Source organism: Mixophyes fleayi, chromosome 6 (assembly GCF_038048845.1).
Source record: "Mixophyes fleayi isolate aMixFle1 chromosome 6, aMixFle1.hap1, whole genome shotgun sequence".
NCBI lineage: Eukaryota > Metazoa > Chordata > Amphibia > Anura > Limnodynastidae > Mixophyes > Mixophyes fleayi.
In genome coordinates this window covers 168,871,833-168,890,570 of record NC_134407.1, presented here as the reverse complement: position 1 = coordinate 168,890,570, position 18,738 = coordinate 168,871,833, and the positions used below count along the sequence as shown (strand labels likewise).

Here is an 18,738-nt window from a genome sequence, read left to right as displayed (position 1 = left end):
CTAGCATTTGCTGTGATGGACGTGCTCTGGAGTGTGGACAATTTTCACTGAATGAGACACTGTATGAAAGATAAAAAAAATTAATGCACACATGCAGAATTTAGAAATACAGATTCTTGGGGCTCTGCTGGTTCTGTACACATGTTGATTGTCATTGATTGTCTTGCTCAACACCCCCCCAGTTACAGTTTCCGGTAGAGGCTATGAGAATAACAGAGAAGATCAGCAACTCTAGGGGATTAGGGGGAGGGGCTGCCTTAGGAAAATAATTTCCTAGTGGGTAATGCAGCTTTAAATGAACAGTAAGATAACAAGGAGTCTAACCTAGCCTAGCAGACATCCTAGCCGTGGAATTGTATTACATTAAGGTCTGTTCTAGCCTTTCTCATTGGCCTATTTATAAATTATTTTTAATATATACAACACTAAATCCATGGCTGTATTTAGAGTTAGCCCTACCCTAGGTTTTGTGTATACATCCTAAAATAGTGTTATCCCTATATGTTCATACCCCTTTATCTAACTCATATTCCTAAACTGCTTATATTGGGCAGTCCTGTCTTATGCATGTGTCTAGTAGTGGAGTAGGATAACCTCACTGGATTAGACATTAGTTAATGTTGCATTTTATATATCTTTACATGTTGCATAAAAATACTTCTACGTGTTTAGTACATATTCTATATAATAGCATATAACGGATAAATATATAAACTCAGTAAGTGTTATTAATAAAATTTATTATTATTATGATAATTATTGGTGTATGTATGTATATACATATAGGAAAATCTATAGAAATCATGCTCATTGATATCTTCACCGAGTAGCGCTGCTAAACAATTTAATAAGTGCAGATTCAGGGACAGTGTGGGGACAGACAGAGCTGATCTTAGATTTCATTAAGTATATAAGTTACATTCAATATTCTTTATGCATGGTATGCTAGAAGAACCTAAAGCTCACAGCCATACAGTTATAGCTCGCCAAAAGGTCACAACATATTCATTTTTTTAACTTACCTTCTTTGGTGCTTGAAAAGTGATGTCCAGAAGCACTAAAGAAAAGGGAAAAATTGTCAGAAGATCACAAAATCCTTAAATTCAATAAACACAGTCCATTCTGTTATTTGCTTAAATTGATTGGATTACATAAATCCACCTACTAGATATGTAATGCCAGATAAGTTTAATAGAAAAATCCCTTCAATAATTATACAGATCAATGTATAAAGGTCCTCCAAAATAGCTACAACTAAAGTTTAATAAAACCTTTTTATTACATACTGGATGTCATGACCCTCAAGCAGACGCTTGTATGTAGCAATCTCCATCTCCAGATGTGTCTTCTGGTCCATTAGTATCTTGTACTCATGGTTCTGACGTCCTAGGTCTGCACGGATCCGTGTCAACTCAGACTCTATATTGTTGATCAGACTTTGTAGCTGACCAAGCTGGGAACCAAAAGAGTCTTCTGTCTCTGCCAAAGTGGCCTCCAATGCTGATTTCTATGGAAACATTAATTATGTAGCATAAAATTTGGTGTGACTTTGTGTAAATGTGCTAAGTAATACATACCATGCTCTGTTGGCTTTGCAGCTCAATCTCTAGGGTCTGGACATTACGTCTAAGTTCAATGACCTCAGTTTGGACTGACTGGAGCTGTTCAGAGCCAGATGTGACTTGACGGTTCAACTCTTCACTCTGAGAATTTTCATGATACATGATACATGGAGACTTGAATGATCATTTTACTGGCAACATATTAATGATAGTGCATGCAATACAACATTATGTTAGGCAAATTCATAAAAAATAAGAAAGGTCTGAGAATTAGTATCACTCCTTTAGCTGTTCTCTTTTAAATGAAACTTTGCTGCATAAAAAAATCTATTTGGTATGCTAAGCTGCATAATTTACATATCAATGTTTCATGTGCTATATATATGAGAGATAATAATCTTTACTCAATATTTTTTAGGAAAATGAAAACACCAAAATACCCGTTGAAGGAACATGTTCTCAGCATCCCTCATATTCCTTTCCATCAGGTTTTCATATTGTTCTCGGATCTCTGCCAAAGATCTGTTCAGATCTACTGATGGAGCAGCGTCCATTTCCACGTTGATTCTGGCACCCAACTGAGCACGCAGAGAATTCACCTCCTACAAAAAGCAGAAGTCAATATCACAGCAAAGCATGGTCAAAACACCACTGCAAGGACGACACCATTTACTTCTTGCTTATTTGAAATTTTCTTCCAGAACCAAGTTATAATTTTTTCTCTAGATGATAAACGATCATATGTCTTTTTTACGCTGCTGCAAAATACGTTTTATAAAAATTTTAAATATACTAATTGACAAGACCTTGCTGATGTCACCATTCAGCAGCCATTACCTCCTCATGGTTCCTCTTGATCTGCAGAAGTTCCTCCTGGAGAGTCTGGACTTGCAATTCCAGGTTACATCTCTCCCTGTTCAGCTCTTCTAGGACCTGACGCAGGCCATTCACGTCAGACTCCACATTATTTCTAAGCCGTAACTCCATCTCATACCTAAAGAGAATGTGGACAAATAAAGAAGTCTATCAAAGAATTCCACTGAAACTAAAAAAATTATATTAATTGTTGATACTAAATAAAGTATAGGTGACTTTTTATTTAATATGATTCGCATAGAATGTTATTTATTGGCTTGATATTATTTCAGACAGTTCAAAGAAGTTCATAGAACATACTTGTTTTTGAAGTCATCTGAAGCCAGTCTGGCATTGTCTATCTGCAGCACAATCCTGGTGTTTTCTAAAGTGGCTGAAGATATCTGTAGGAAAAAGATAAAGACAAGTGTAATGGGGATTAAAAAATATTCTGCTAAGAGAAGTTTAAAATCCAGTTAGAAAATAATGTGCATTTTCTTTTGCATGCACACAAATATACTTTTTTAGATGGAAGCAGTCATTATTGGGACAACAAGTGAGCAAAGTCATTAGAATGATTTTTAATACTTGCAAACATTGCAAAGTGCTGTAAAGTTCCTCCCTGTGGTCCAAGTGGCTGGCCTCTCATATAATTTTAAGCCCCCAAAACACTGTTAATTGTGATTAACTTTTTCAGAATTGTTTTTTGTTTTTTTGTGTTATCATCATTTTAAGCTTTCTTTTACTTTTCTGCAAAAAAAATACTTTTTTTAGCTCTCTAGTGAATTAGCATTAAAATTATTAATATTCTTCATTTATAGTACACCAGTATATTCTACAGCACATCAGTCCCTGTACAAGGAGGGCTTACAAATCAAGTTTCCTAGGCTACACACACCAATCAGGGGTAACCAACCCAGAAACCAACATGAATACCCAAAGAATGTAAAAACTCCTTATATGGTTTGTCTCACAATCCCAAAACTACAAAGCAGCAATGCCAATCAATGTGTCATCATGCCACACATCTAAACATAGAAGCAGATAAAGCATATGTCCTGGTTTTTTCCAAGACAGTAACTTGTTTCCACAATTTCTTAGAAGTTGTGCTTATTTTCCTATAATGCAGTATCCTGATGTAACCAGATAAGTGTGGATGAGTTCCTATAAATGTTTTACTTTATTTGACAATCAAGTATGTGATGGAGTTTATGGCCAAAGTAGACTTCACGTCACATTGGTGTCCTTGTTTTTCATTCAGAAATATTAGAGCCATAAATATAGTATTACTATTATCAGGACAGATGCTGTTAAAACCTGATTAAGATCAAAAATGTTTCTACACATAATTATTTGGAGAGAAACAGTCCTAGAAATGTACGCCTGTTTTTGAGCCAGAGATATTTTGTGTTATTTTTAATTCATTTGCTCAATATCCAAACAAGATTGTATTATTTAGGATTGTAGTCATATTATAATTAATCATTGTTGTAATTACAGGTTACAATATTTTTATATGTAAATGTATTCTTTACTTTACCTGGCCTTGAAGTTCCTGAATGGTCCTGAAGTAGCTGCTAAGATCTGGGAAAGTACTGGGCTGATTTCTGTCATACCACTCTCGGATGTTCCTCTCCAGTTGGGAGTTTTCCTGTTCTAGGGAGCGAACCTTTTCCAAGTAAGAAGCCAATCGATCATTCAGATGTTGCATAGTTTCCTTCTCATTGACATTGAAAAGGCCTTCACGCTTCCAACCGCCGTGACCGCCAAAGCTGCTAAAATGACTACTAGGACTGTGCACACTTCCAAAGCCACATCCATGACCTGTGGATATGTGTTTGGAAATAGAGATTCCCTTTCCTCCAGATCCTCCATGAACACTTGGGGTTCTGTAGTGACTTCCATGATGGGAAAAGTGGGAGCCCCCATGATGTCCTTTATGGAATCCTCCATGGAGAGAGCCATGAGATTGTCCATGATGGGTGACTTTATGTGCATCTCCATGATGAACCTTGTGGTGGACAGTTGAGATATGGCTGGTGATCTTATGGCTGGTTCCCTTAATAGATCCAGTTGAAGCATGGCTTGATTTGATGCAGTGGCTCATGATGATGGTTCAGATACAATCAGACTGCCCAATGGCTTCTTAAGCAAGTCAGGTACAAGTGTTTTCAATCCATGTGTCCCTTTATATAGGACACACAGGGGGGCGTTTCAAAAGCAAAAATATTTTATGAGAAAATCACAAGCATCCAATTTTGTTTAATTTAGCTGTTGATGTGCTTTATATTTGAGACATTTGTGTGATTGCTTAATAAAGATCACAGGAAGTTTGAAGCTGTGACAAGTTTATTGCAATGCTGTACAACACAGTAATATAAAACCACACCTATGAAGTTAACACAAAAAGGTTGAAAGTCAGCATTATGGATATATGAAACACGCTATTAATGTTCATCAAGTTTTTTTTATTTCCTAGAAACAGGACAGTTCACAAAAATATTGTATATGTATTGCAAATGGACAAGGAAACCAAGAGATCATTGTAAAACTGGCAACACACATTTCAGTCTAGTTGTTCTATCCAATTTCCAGACAAGAGCTTTCTGATTCTCGATGTGGAAATTTAAATTCCACAGATGTGGTCAGTCCAGGTCTGGGACAAACAATTTAACCGCAAAGGTTGTATGTAGCAAGTTAATTGACTAGTTACATTTTCAACAATTGAACTTCAACACCAAGGTCAACCTTTGAGTAAATTTTTAAGCATAAGTATTCATTTTATTTTATTATGATACTGCTTCCATCCATGTTCATTCTGTAGCATCATGCCCTTGCGTCTAAAATAATGAGGATTTTGGAGCCTAATTAATCAAAAAAATCATGAAAATATTACTATATAACTTATTAATAATGTTCAAAGCACATTTGCCAAACCCAAACAGGAATTGAAAGCATGGAGTTCCTGTAATTGTCAACACAAATTGGCAGCACAAAATTGATCATTTTATTTCTTTTTTGCTTTTATAATTACATATGCTTAATGACCTTCATCAGCTACCTATTCTCCCAGTAAATATAATGTAGAATGTGGTAGTGGATAGAAGGAGCTGGGCTTGTAATGTAAATAATAACATTTTGAGAAAATATTGACCTATTTAAGGGCACTTTTATCTGCATATTTAGTCCTGGACACATTATAGCATATCATGCCACTGTCAGATTACTGCTGCATCACAAAATAATGCACACAATTGTAGTGCAATATTTACAGTTTTACCAACCTGATGCAGCTTGGATATTTATATTCTCAGTGGCCACTTTATTTGGTATGATTTTCTTGTACTGGGTAGGACCCTCCTTTTCCCCTATGTTTCCTTTGTGACATGGATTCAACAAGTTGCAGGAAATATTTCTTAGAGATTCTGGTCAATGCTGACATGATAATATAACGCACTTTCTGCAGATTTGTCGGCTGCACCTTCATGCTGCAAAACTAACATTCCACTACACCCTTATTATATTGAGACCAGGTATGGGCAGCACGGTGACTTAGTGGCTTTTGCCTCACAGCACTGGGGTCATGAGTTCGATTCCCAACCATGGCATTATCTGTGTGGAATTTGTATGTTCTCCCCGTGTTTGTGTGGGTTTCCCCCAGGTGCTCCGGTTTCCTCCCACACTCCAAAAACATACTGGTAGGTTAATTGGCAGCTATCAAATTTACCCTAGTCTCTCTGCCTGTGTATGTTAGTGAATTAAGACTGTAAGCTTCAATGGGGCAGGGACTTATGTGAGGGTGGTCTCTGTACAGATCTGCAGAATTAGTGGCGCTATATAAATAGCTGATGATGACGACCGTGGAGGCCATTGAAGTACACTGTGCCCAATGTCCTGTTTGTGGATTCTGCTTGAGATGACATGTGCTTTGTGACATAGCAGGCATGCTATGCTGTGAATATATAATAAACATTTACCTAGAAGTAGGAGTTGCTTATTTCCAGAACTCTAAAAATTAGGTACATTTATTCAAATTTAAAATCTTAAGTTCCAAAGTAAAGCATGTTGGATAATAGTAACACCATGGCTTGGATTGTATTAGTTTATAGATCTGTATAATATACAGTCTTGGATTGAACTAGCTGCCATAATTGAAACTGAGTGTTAATTGTACCGTCTTACTTCATACAAATCAAAGTACATTATAGAAATAAATGGTACAACAATCTGCAAGAGACAGAAGAAACACTTTATTCATAAAATGCTAGAAGAATATAATATAATGCAACAGATAAAACAAGCAATAGATGGACTGCAACATGTACATGTAAATAATTGACCACAAGATTAGACAAGTATGTGAAATAATTCAAGGATTGTTATAAATGATAAAGTAATGAATATATAATATGTTTTCAGCAAATACAGATATAATTCTGCTATAACAAAAACCAAAATTAGCTAGATTTGATGGTATGTCAGTCTTTTAATATTATTTTGACTTTAAAAAATGTAAAATGCACTTGCCATTAACACAATGGAAGCAACATTTTTTTTGGGCTGGTCATACTCTGAGGCACTGTGCCTGACACCAGTTCTTAGTGCTACATTCTTGTTTTTGGTTCAACCCAAAAACTGTATGGCTCTACTGCGCCTAGATGATAATTGAATTTAAAACAAGAATTTTCCACCATTGATTTAAGTGCTATGTCTGTTAGTTCCAATTAAGCTGGATGTGAGAACAACAAGGCCACAAATTTATACCATAGAAGCCATAAAGTATGTTTCATTTGTACAAACTATTGAAAACAATAGTGAGAATAAATTAAGAACAGCACTCTACAGGTGGTTAAATGTATTTTAAAGAGCGGTTATTTTACCCTTGCCCAGTGCTCACTTCAGCCCCAAACCACCTAAGCAAATAAAATTCACCAGTGATCATAATATAATAAATTGCTTAACTCTGTTACACATAAATGTAGATATCCCACAAATAGAAAGAAAAGCTATCAGAAGATCAATATTAAAGTGTTGGTCAGAAAAGTGAAGTCCATCTTTTCCCAGTCGGTGATAGATCACTTATGGTCAGGTTCTTCACTGGACTGGCATCTGTGTTGTCATTTTTAAATGCTTCACTTAGTTTGGTGACCTCCTTTTCCATGCTCAGATTCATGGGAACTGACAAGATGCTTTGTGCTGCTCTGAGATACTGCAATGAGAATAGATCAGTCAAAGTCCTTTTCACCAGTTAAGACATGTCAGTGGAATCCTCAATCTTATAGAATGCATTAGTGTTAGGTAACAAGTATTCTTCTAGATGTTTTTGGACTTCACATTCCAGCATGGTCTGTTAGAATACTGGGAGTTGTACAGAAGAGCCATGGATTGCCCATTTTTACAGAACAGCCAGAAATTTCCCTTTTTCTAGATACTGTATTAGTCTATGTTATCTGCGCTAGTTTGTGCCTTGCTCCATATTAGTCACAAGAAAATTAGATTGCTGAAAGCAATGTAGGTTAAATTCTTTCTACGTTAATTGATCAGGAAGTTAAATAGTTAATATATTCAAATGGATGCATTGTTCAGTGCAACCCTGGTCAACTTTTTAATACATTTTTCTCATAGTACGTGTGCTATTCTCACATTAAAGCCTACTGAAAGAGGTATATATACATATTCAGCTTGCTATGTTATCCAGGATGTACTCTGAAACATCAGAATACATCATTAGATATATATTAGTTGCAAAACTCACACTGTACGTCTCTGCGAGACACTAGTGTAATGTAAGTGTTAAAAGCAATTTCCATGAGCCATTAGTCAATTGTTAATGCTCGTCATATTGAAATTTTGTTTTACTGGCTTATGACAGCAAACGCTCGTTAGGTTAATAATAAGACTATATGAGCATCATACTTACTTTCTTTGCTGGCCTTGTCATGATGACGATGTTCGGGAATGCTGCAAAAAATATATTTGTTAAAAGTTTTATAGACATTAAGAGTAATTATAGAATATATATTCTAAATGTATTCATTAAACCCTCAATTAGATCAATTAGAAGTAACTTTAATATATACTTTTATGTTCACCAATAAAGACAGCAGAAAAGTTAATACCACTCATTTACAAATTATTCAATTATCTACCGGGGAATAGGAATTTAAATTGGAAAAAAAGTCAGTGACTAAAAACTCTGCCCAATCGTAAATGTAAATGAAAAGTGGAAATCATAAAAAAAAACTGTAAATATGATCATGTATAAGAAACTAATTCACAATTTTAATCACTTAATGAAAAGTTCACATACTGCATGTCCTGTCCTTCAAGCAATCGCTTGTATGTGGTGATCTCCATCTCCAGGCGGTTTGTTTGATCCATAAGAATCTTGTACTCATGTATTTGGCGCTCTAGGTCTGATCGGATCTGTGTCAGCTGTTCTTCTACATTGTCAATAAAGTTTTGTAACTGTGAAAGCTGAGAGCCGAAAGTTGCTTCTGTCTCTGCCAAGGTGCATTCAAGAGCTGATTTCTACAGTCACAATATAGAAATATGTCAATTAAATAGTCATGTTTTATTTATGCAGACTGAATGTATACACATACATAGGCCCTAAGACTAAGAACCTATCAAGAACATTGATATCAAATTCAGGTTCCATGATTTAAGAACCTTGCCCACTCACTAGTAAATACAACCAAATTTGTTAGTAGGGAAATGTTCTGCCCTTATATAGTAATGCTACAAGTGTAATACAATTAGATAGACCTCAACCTTACAAATAAAGTCATATCAATTTCCTTCTTACTTGACTTCCTAAAATATATTTTGAATGCAGTTACTAGCCTCATTTTCTCCATGTTTTTCTATTGATGCTATGCTTTGCCAGTCCCCACATTGGTGGCCTGTACTTTACTAGACCACGTCAGTAAGACTACACTAAAACACACATCTGAATTTGTCTAAAAATATCTTCCAATTTAGTTCATCAGTTTAGTGCAAGACCTCTGCCTCTCATCCACGCTCATTACTTGCTCCCATTTCAAGTTGCAAGACTTTATTCAGACTGCAACAGCTCTGTGTAAATCCCTCCCTTGTACCTGGCTTCATAACCGTCTGACAGACCCTGAAAACTCACCTCTTTATGGAAAAGTATTATTCCCGAACAGCCTTCTTAACCACCTTAGGGTATTCTATTCGATTAACACCGCTCTACTCTGTTCACTGAAAACTTATATTTATTCTTCTTCTATTCTCAACCAACCTTCTGACAAATATACCAACATTTTCACAATTTGTTTCCCATCTGGTTTAATAACATTAATTTAAAGTCACGTATCAAACTCCTACAGATTGTATGTTTGCACGCAGGACTTTCTTACCACTTAGTCTGTTTAATACCCAGTCTTATATTATTACTGTGTTTGTTCCCAAATGTAAAGCACTGCAGGGTTGCAGGTGTCATATAAAACTAAAGAAACATTAAATTATTTTGAAAGGGAGCATACCATACTCAGCTGACTCTGCAGCTCAATCTCCAGGGTCTGCATACAGCGCTTTAAGTCAATAACTTCCGTTTGGACTGATTGAAGTTGCTCAGATCCAGATGCCACTTGTCGGTTCAGTTCCTCACTCTGAAAGGAGATTGATATTAAGTTACAAGTAAACAGTAGAAGATTGAATAACTTATACTAATCTTATCGAAAAAAGACATTCCTTTACCCTAGCAATGAACATGCTCTCAACTTCCTTGATGTTCCTATCCATCAGGTTTTCATATTGTTCTCTAACTTCAGACAGGAGCCTGTTAAGATCCACAGACGGGGCAGCATCTAATTGCACATTGATCCTGGCACCCAACTGATTGCGGAGACAGGCCACATCCTTGAAGATCAGAAGACATATTTAACAGATCATATTTATGAAGGAAAATTATATTAGTTAATTATATTACTTTATTTTCTTCATGTATAAGGATATAAATTGTAACCTCAAGGCAATGACAGCACTTTAGAGGAAAGTAAACGGCCTCAATTTTTGGCACGTGTGTTGATTATTGTGGTAGACTCTTAACACACAAGTGTAATTTGACAATAAACCAATTCAAAGTGACAGAAAAATAACCGATACTTGTAAAATATCTGGATCATTGACTGTGTCATATGTAAATGGTATAAATTACCTCTTCGTGGTGCTTCTTTATCTGAAGCAATTCATCCTGTAAGTTCTCTAGTTGTATTTCCAGGTCTCCTCTCTCTATGTTCAAACCTTCAAGAACTTTGCGCAATCCATTCAAATCAGTCTCAACAAAACTTCTCAGCCTGACCTCCATCTCATATCTTAGAAGGTGAGAAGAATAAAAGACTGAAGATGAATAACAATCTAGAGTATATCCCATACCTGCCAAACTGTAACATTCTCAGTAGCTTCATCTTTGGTACCAGTTTGCATTTGATTATTTGTGATTACGTATATCATTATTTTATTTTTTTGAAGTTATAGAAAACTGTGAAGAATAAAAAATAATGCAACTATGACACAACTTTGCTTACAGCACGTAGTACAAATAAATATTATTTTTCTGGCTCAACAGAGCAAGGATTAGAAAGTAGTGAAAGGTTGTAGTGCTTTTCTTGCGTAATAGCTACAGTGAATTTCACAGTACTAACATATTTTCAGAACTTTCCTTCCCACAACCACCTTACTACAACTGATTCTAGAAAGGTTTTTTGACATACTTGTTTTTGAAGTCATCGGCAGCCAGTCTTGCGTTGTCTATCTGGAGGACAATCCTGGCATTTTCCACAGATGCCGCAGATATCTGTTACAAAAAATGTTTTATAGAAGCAATTTTATACAGAGTGTTTCTGTAAATGCAGTATTTACTATTGACTCACATCCTAATGAAGTATTATGCTTAGGAGTTTTACAAAATAGAATAAAAATGACAAACATGCTATTCCCTTACTCTTACCACCATGAGCTAGAATTTTTTGCAATTGTTATATGGGACTGAGACGCAGGGACTTAACTACCACTTTGCAGCCTATGTGGCTGCCATGCGGCCTGGCAGTGACTGTGGTCCTGGTGATGTGTCTCATACCTCTGGAGGCCCATGCTCTGCACTGCTGCGAATGTAGTAGGGCCTGCACAGTGTTCTACTATGATGGCACACAAAAATATTGCTATGGGGCTCAGCAGCTGCTAGATACACTCCTGTAGGGATAGTTTAAGACTATAGATGGAGAGAGATGGACATTTAAATGCTAATAGGGATGGAGTGAGATGGCAAAATATATGAGGGCTAAAAGCGAATGCTGAAGGGAGGTGGGAAAAGCAGACTTGAAGGTTAGTTGAAATGACGAATAAGAAAAATGAGTAGACGGTCACAACTCAACATATTATAGCCGCAATGCTAATGAATTAAGTAATATCAGTTGGAGGGGTCAATAAGTAAAAAGCCAGTATGGAATGGTTATCTAGTACTTCTGATCTCATCACAATCATCACACATCGTTACACCAGGCCTCCGGTACCTGCAAAAAGATATATCTCCTTAGAAGCATATTTGGAAATCCAACCAAGTCTAGTTGGATCACATCTCTAGGGTCCATACTACACTTATACTAAATGGGGAATGAGGAATGTACATAGGAAAATGAGATTTGAAGGCTAAGAGGGATGGAGAGAGGTAAAAAGAATGAGTTATAAAGGGTAAAGTTTGATGCCATTAAATGCGGTTGTTATCGTGCTCCTATAACAGGAGAGAAACAATGCACCTCTCTGCAACTAGTCCCTACTACTCCTAAGAAAACGCTTTAAGCTGCAGTTGATAGTCCTACATTTTTTTAGATTGTTTTAATATATTTCAATGTTGTTTAATTTACCTTATTTTGGAGTTCTTCAATGGTCTGGTAGTAGTGCTGGAAATCAGGTAATGATGCATGAGCATTTTTTTCATACCACTCACAGATTTTCTTCTCCAATTGGGCATTTTCTTGTTCGAGAGAACGGACCTTCTCTAGATAGGTTGCCAGTCGGTCATTCAGAAGTTGCATAGTTTCCTTCTCATTAACATTGAAAAAGCCCTCATTCTTCCAACCACTGTGACTACCCAGGCTGCTGAAGTGGTTCTCATGGTTATGACCACCGTGCCCACTTCCGTAACCACATCCATGATTGAAAGAAGAGTGTTTGGAGAAGATCATTGGTTTACTTGATCCCCCATGAGCACTACGAGATGCATGGTTTAGCTTGTGGAATCCTCCATGATGCATAAGATGAGAACTTCCATGGTGAATAGAAGGGACATGACTGGAGAATTTGGGAGAGTGACTGCTGACATGTACACTTGACTTTAAGTGTCCAGAGGAAGAATGGATCTGCTTCTGCTGGTAGTGGCTCATGGTGATCAAGTTGAATTCTTGGACTTGATTTCAATATACCTTGCTCAAAAGAGAAGTATTAGTGTTGCTCTACCTGGGTCTCCTTCTTATAGGCCATCAACAGTGAAGGGTGTTGCAGATAATTGTCAATATTTCTGGGATTATGCAGGTTCTCAGCCACTTGTTTTCAGCATAATGTCAAATTAATAAAATTAGACCTATTTGGCTATTTTGAAAACATCAGAGAAGCAAAACCAAGCTATGGCTCTAATCATTTAAAGTGTCTTTTAAGCAGAATTATAATTAAACTGCTGAAAATGAACTCTTGTTCCACCCTATTTATTCTAATCATTAGCCCATCAAAGTAGATTTGATGCATAACTTGTGGCGATTAAGGGTAGAAATTTCTTGAAAGTCTAAACAATCATGGCATTTAATAACAGCAATTTAACTGTATAAGCATAATTCATGTTTCAATCATAACATTAAAAATAGAACTACAAAAAGTTTTCATCTCTGAATCTTCCTTTACCATGTTTAGTATATTTGGAGTATATAGTGATTTATTTAATAAAATGGTCTCACAGTATGTGCACAAAAGGGATGTATCCCATACCAACCAATCTGATATTTTTTTTTATTGTCTAAACTGCATTAAAACATGACAGCAGAAATCTGGTTGCTATGTGTTACAGCAAATGTGTGCACACAACATATCTGTCTCTCAAAAGCCCTATAGCATTAAGGAGCAACAGATGGCCCTAGGGCTGCATGCGGCCCTGCGAGCCTTCACTGCGATCACCTATGCCTTTCTGCTTTATTATCAAATTTGTTTATTACAGTTTTTAATTTTTTTTTAAAATGCCAGATACTGTTATTACAGTTAGATGTCTATTTATTTGATTAAATTTGTTGTTTTAACTTATTACTGAGATTTAGGGTAATGTGTGGCTCTTTAAGTTTAGAGGGTTGCACCATGTGGACCCCGATGTGTATCAGGCTGTCCATTACGCCCTATACTGCCTTATAGTTCAGCAGCTATAGTTCTCTTGTATTCTAAATTTAATACAAAGAGACACCTGGAAAGCTCTAGCCAGGGTAGCATGTAAGTGTTCCATGACACTGCAACATCACTGCCACATTTTTTTTTATAACAGGCTTCAATAGGAATATATGCAGGTAGAAGGGTAAGTTTTTCATTCCAGGGCTAGGACTATTTTCTTGTCTAAACTGTCTTTTAAATCTTTTGGGGAAATCTAGTACATGGCTTCTTGTACATGCTTATAATGCACAGGAAACAGTTATATAGCCACAAAGGTTTTATACGTAGCTTCTGCGTCTGTCTGCCGCCGCTTGCCTGCTGTATCCTGTGACCAACAGATAAGAGCTTACACTCTAATCCGTTCCAGCATCTCTGTATCAACACTCTGCGCACTACCCAGAAGTTCGAATCCATAGTAAGCAGTCAGGAGGTACCAGCCAGCCCACAGAGAAGAGGCACTGCAGCAGCTATACCAGCTACGCAGAAGTTAACAGTCCCAGGTGCTGGTGAAGGAGCTTAGTGGTGGCAGCACTATAGTCCTTCAACTATTGCTTAGATGTTATGCACAGTCGGCGAGTGTCTGGTGGCAGATGACACCGGTAGGAGTGGTAAGTAACAGTCGGTTACTGATAGTAAAAAGGAAACCCAGATAAACGCTAAAGGTCCCTCTCCAAGGGACCACCCCAGACCGGGTGTCAAAGTAAGCCCCTCTGGTAACACTATGCTACCATGTAATTAAAGTAAGTTCAATGTGACATCCATGACCTCACTGCATTGCTCAAAACTTATGAAAATCAGTAACCAGTAAAACAGATCACATAATGACAGAGGGCCACAGTAGCATTATTATTATTATTATTATTATTATTATTAGTATTATCATAGATTTAAAAGGCGCCACAGTGCTCTTCAATGCCGTACAGTAGGGAAAACAATACATACATAAAACAGGGACATACAAGGCAGACAAAATAAATGCAGACATGAATACAAAGGGTATGAAGGACCCTGTTCATTAGAGAACTTACATTCTAAGTGTAAGTGGGCACACCTGAAGCAAGAATAGCCAATGTGGCTCAGAGTGGATATTGGGACAGTTGTGAAAGTGCATTAGTGTGAACACTATTGAAAGATTTGAAACATTTTCATTTTTTTACTAATAGTAATCTAATTTTTCTCTGACGTGCCCCTGCCCCATATATATTTCTTTTTGAACAATTGCCCTTATATATCCACCTCACGCATACGTAGGTGCACAATGCAGTTATAGGAGCGACCCCTTAAAATCCGCCTATGCATTGTCTTATTGTGGGTCTGTCAGAAATTCACAGAAGGAAGCAAAACAGACATCACATCAAAGTCCTAATCACTAACACTGATTAATAATCCTTTGAAGTCTTTGTATTTTTTGACCGCCTAGGGGTATATTTACTAAATTGCAGGTTTGGAAAAGTGGAGATGTTGCCTATAGCAACCAATCAGATTCAAGCTGTCATTTTGTAGAAGGTATTAAATAAATGAAAACTAGAATATGATTGGTTGCTAAAAGCAACATCTTCACTTTTCAAACCCCAGTTTAGTAAATATACCCCCTAGTCTCATTTATTTGTTAAATGAAAAATGTGTTCATTTTGATGGTTAATATGTTTATTGCGTGGGTAATAATGGGTATTAAATGAGTGTATGGTACCTGCATCAACTCTACCTGTATGGTAAAAAGGTCTTCCTATTTAAGATGTTGAATGACACCCAATAATAACAGGTATCTCTTGAGCACCATAAAAATCAAATCAATTTGCAGAAAGAAAAAAACAACCTTTATTTAAGGAACGCCACAACTGAATCCACCTCTTGAATTCCGTTAAAATATCTCAACCCACAATTTTGCTTTTGCATGTGACCAGTCTGCGTTTAGTTAAGAATGCTCCCATCCACCTAGTTGCTCCTATCAATAGATGAAATATTTTCCACACCTCCCTTTATGTGACCCTCTTGAAGCAGATTCATGCTCTTCATATAAAAACAGGTACATTTCAGCAAAAATAGGCGAATGACATTACAAAAATACACTGCAGGGAGCGCAGTTGAATGAGCTTCTATAACTCTCAAGGGGAAATGTAGCAAGCATTGGTTTCTATGGCTTTTTATAAAACTGATGCAAATCACTGAAGATTGGCGGATATTGGACCTCCAAACCAGGGTCTTAGAGGTCCAAATGCTGTGTCCAGTTTGGAAAGAAATAAACAACACAACCCCTAGACGGTTAAAAAGAAAAGAGCTCATTTTGATTTTGGAATACTTTCTCTGGATTTTAAAACACTGAAAATTTGTGCTATTCTGATCTCATCTGCACTATAAAAGGCTGGGAACTTCTTTATATTAGTTGATACAGGTTTCAGGAGTTAGTGACAGCAGGTGAAGGAGTAGGCATTGTATTGGAGTATGTAGTTTGATTACTTAGAGTTGTCCTGTTCATTTGTATAGTCTTGTTATTTTTTTTGTCTTTATCTAGCTTTTTGATCAATGTCTTTTTTTTTAGTTTAATTGTTGTTTTTGTTATTTGTGTGTGAGTGTGGTGTAAGTGTTGGTGTTTATTTGTCTGTGTTTTCTATCTTAGCTGTATAGTTATGACCAATGGGAGGAGAGGGATGAGTCCAGGGATACTGGTATGGAAGAAGAGGTTTCGTTGGGGCAGGAGGTAGGAGAGGAGGTCCTAGAGGAGGCAGGTCACAGGGGATTAGTCAGCCAGGAAAGACTAAATATGGCAGAAATGTCACATTTAGTCATGATGAAAATTGTGCCCCAATTACATTAATTATCCTCTGCTATAATTGCATTCTGGGCAACTGTAAAGGGATTTCCTCCGTTGAGGGGTTTTAATCTCCTTAATATTCTGGCAAATGTAAGACCATTTAATACCGTTATATATATGACTGTTACCGTCAACCAACTCCTCGCAAAGGTGCTTATAAATTAACCTAAGAAATATAATTCTCATATTCCCTTAAATCCATAGGATCAATATTCATATAATAGCTTAGCCTCATATCTTCAAGAATAACCACAGCAAGATATAACTTCATTTAAAGTGTGTTGTATTATATTATAAAACAGTAAACAGCGTAAGAATATTTTACACAAATTATAGATTTTGGTGCCCTATATTACATTACTTGCCTGTAATATAAATATATAAGTAATTGTGTGTGTGTTTTGACTATTGTCTAAAGGTGTGTGTGTATATGTTTTAAGCTATACCTATGTGAATGCATTGTGTATGTGCAGGGGGAGGGGGGAAAGCCCACACAGACACACTCCATTCATCTCACATATCTCTTTCAAAGTCCAACAGCCATTTTAATACATGGGGGTAAATGTATCAAGCTGAGAGTTTTCCGGCGGGTTTGAAAAGTGGAGATGTTGCCTATAGCAACCAATCAGATTCTAGCTATCATTTTGTAGAATGTACTAAATAAATGATAGCTAGAATCTGATTGGTTTTTCAAACCCGCTGGAAAACTTTCAGCTTGATACATTTACCCCATGGTGTTTCAACCACATTATCTACTATCCACATTCCCTTCACATGAGTTTCTAGATGGCAGCCATATTACAGGCTTGCCAGATACTAGATTCATTTTCTCCACTGTCTGAAACTCAGCCTGCTCTGAACACATGGCACTTCACTCCACTGCAATATCAACCACACCAACATTTCCAGCCATAAACCACACTATTTCAGAGATTCAGAGCTACAAACTCCCCTGTACTCTTCATAAGCAGCCTATCTAGTAAAACCTCAAATTCCAAAAAACAGCTGTGGTCAGGGGTCTGTGCAGCTGTTTGTGCAGTTGGCCATTTTAAGAGAAGAAATGTAAATTGTCGAAAACGCTTCTCAGATAAAAAGAGAGATGTTAAAGAAAAGATCTCAGAGTAAAGGAGAGTGGCTAAGGCCACAGGTGGAGGGTTCCTGTGGTTATTGAATTCACCTCTTATGAAGAGGATGTCAGTCAACTGATTCCTTATGAACAGGCGCGGGCTGGCAAAGTACAAACCGGGGGGTGCACAGGCGGCCGTATTACATGACACGCGATGCGGCCGCGTCATCGATGACGCGGCCGCATCACGTGTAATGTGATGCAGCTGTCTGTGCGCTGATGTGGCCGCATCGCATATTTTGCGATGCGCCCGCTTGTAATATATATGAAATTTAGTATTCAATGGGGGGGCGGCCGGCCCAAACAGCTGTCAGACTGAGCGGCCCGGGGGCCCGATGCCCCCCTGCCCCCCACACCAGTCCACCCCTGCTTATGAAATCACTTAGGCTGTGAATGTCCACAATATGAACAGGCCTCTCTCCCAATAGCAGTCTGGTGACTAAATGAGAATATTTACTCTTAAAACTGTGCTACAAAATTTATGGAAATGTAAAGTATACCAAAGTAAAATACCACTTTTAAAAATCATGCAAACCTTACGACACATGTTCTGATGTTCTGATGTCTGAATGTACCACATTTTTAATTGCTGAACCTAAATATATTTTACATGCTTCTTAAAAAATCAATATATTTTCCCATTGTTTAATTTCACAGCTTCATCACAAAGTCAGCAGCCTCCACCATCCAGACAGCAAGTAGAACAGGATGAGGCTGCAGGTGAGTCTGCCTATAAAAATGTAATTAATATGTTATAATATACTGTATATCGTGGGCAAACATTCACACATATGTTTTACTTTTCAGGACCATCACATCTGCATGTGCGTCTCGTTCCTCAGCATGATCCTGCCCTGCAATAAACTGTGGATGATGTTCCCCAACACCGCTGCCTAGGTGTCATACTCGACTCCTCTCTCTCCTTTGCCCCTCACATTCACTCTCTCGCCAAATCC

At 37.2% G+C, this 18,738-nt stretch overlaps 2 protein-coding genes across 2 annotated transcripts; both read right to left on the bottom strand.

Annotated features, from left to right (window-relative positions):
* Positions 1–4,305, bottom strand: LOC142095384 (keratin, type I cuticular Ha6-like). The gene is made up of 8 exons (XM_075178335.1): positions 3,958–4,305; positions 2,739–2,821; positions 2,400–2,556; positions 2,003–2,164; positions 1,578–1,703; positions 1,287–1,507; positions 1,023–1,057; positions 1–59 (listed from the first exon to the last, which is right to left on the bottom strand). Exons 1-8 carry the CDS (start codon positions 4,126–4,128, stop codon positions 1–3), a joined length of 1,014 nt encoding a protein of 337 aa, XP_075034436.1. The 5' UTR covers positions 4,129–4,305.
* Positions 4,306–7,549: 3,244 nt separating this feature from the next.
* On the bottom strand, positions 7,550–12,475 carry LOC142095383 (keratin, type I cytoskeletal 42-like). Its single transcript, XM_075178334.1, has 8 exons — positions 12,305–12,475; positions 11,156–11,238; positions 10,600–10,756; positions 10,140–10,301; positions 9,926–10,051; positions 8,728–8,948; positions 8,338–8,378; positions 7,550–7,626 (listed from the first exon to the last, which is right to left on the bottom strand). Exons 1-8 carry the CDS (start codon positions 12,473–12,475, stop codon positions 7,550–7,552), a joined length of 1,038 nt encoding a protein of 345 aa, XP_075034435.1.
* Between the last annotated feature and the right edge of the window lie 6,263 nt (positions 12,476–18,738).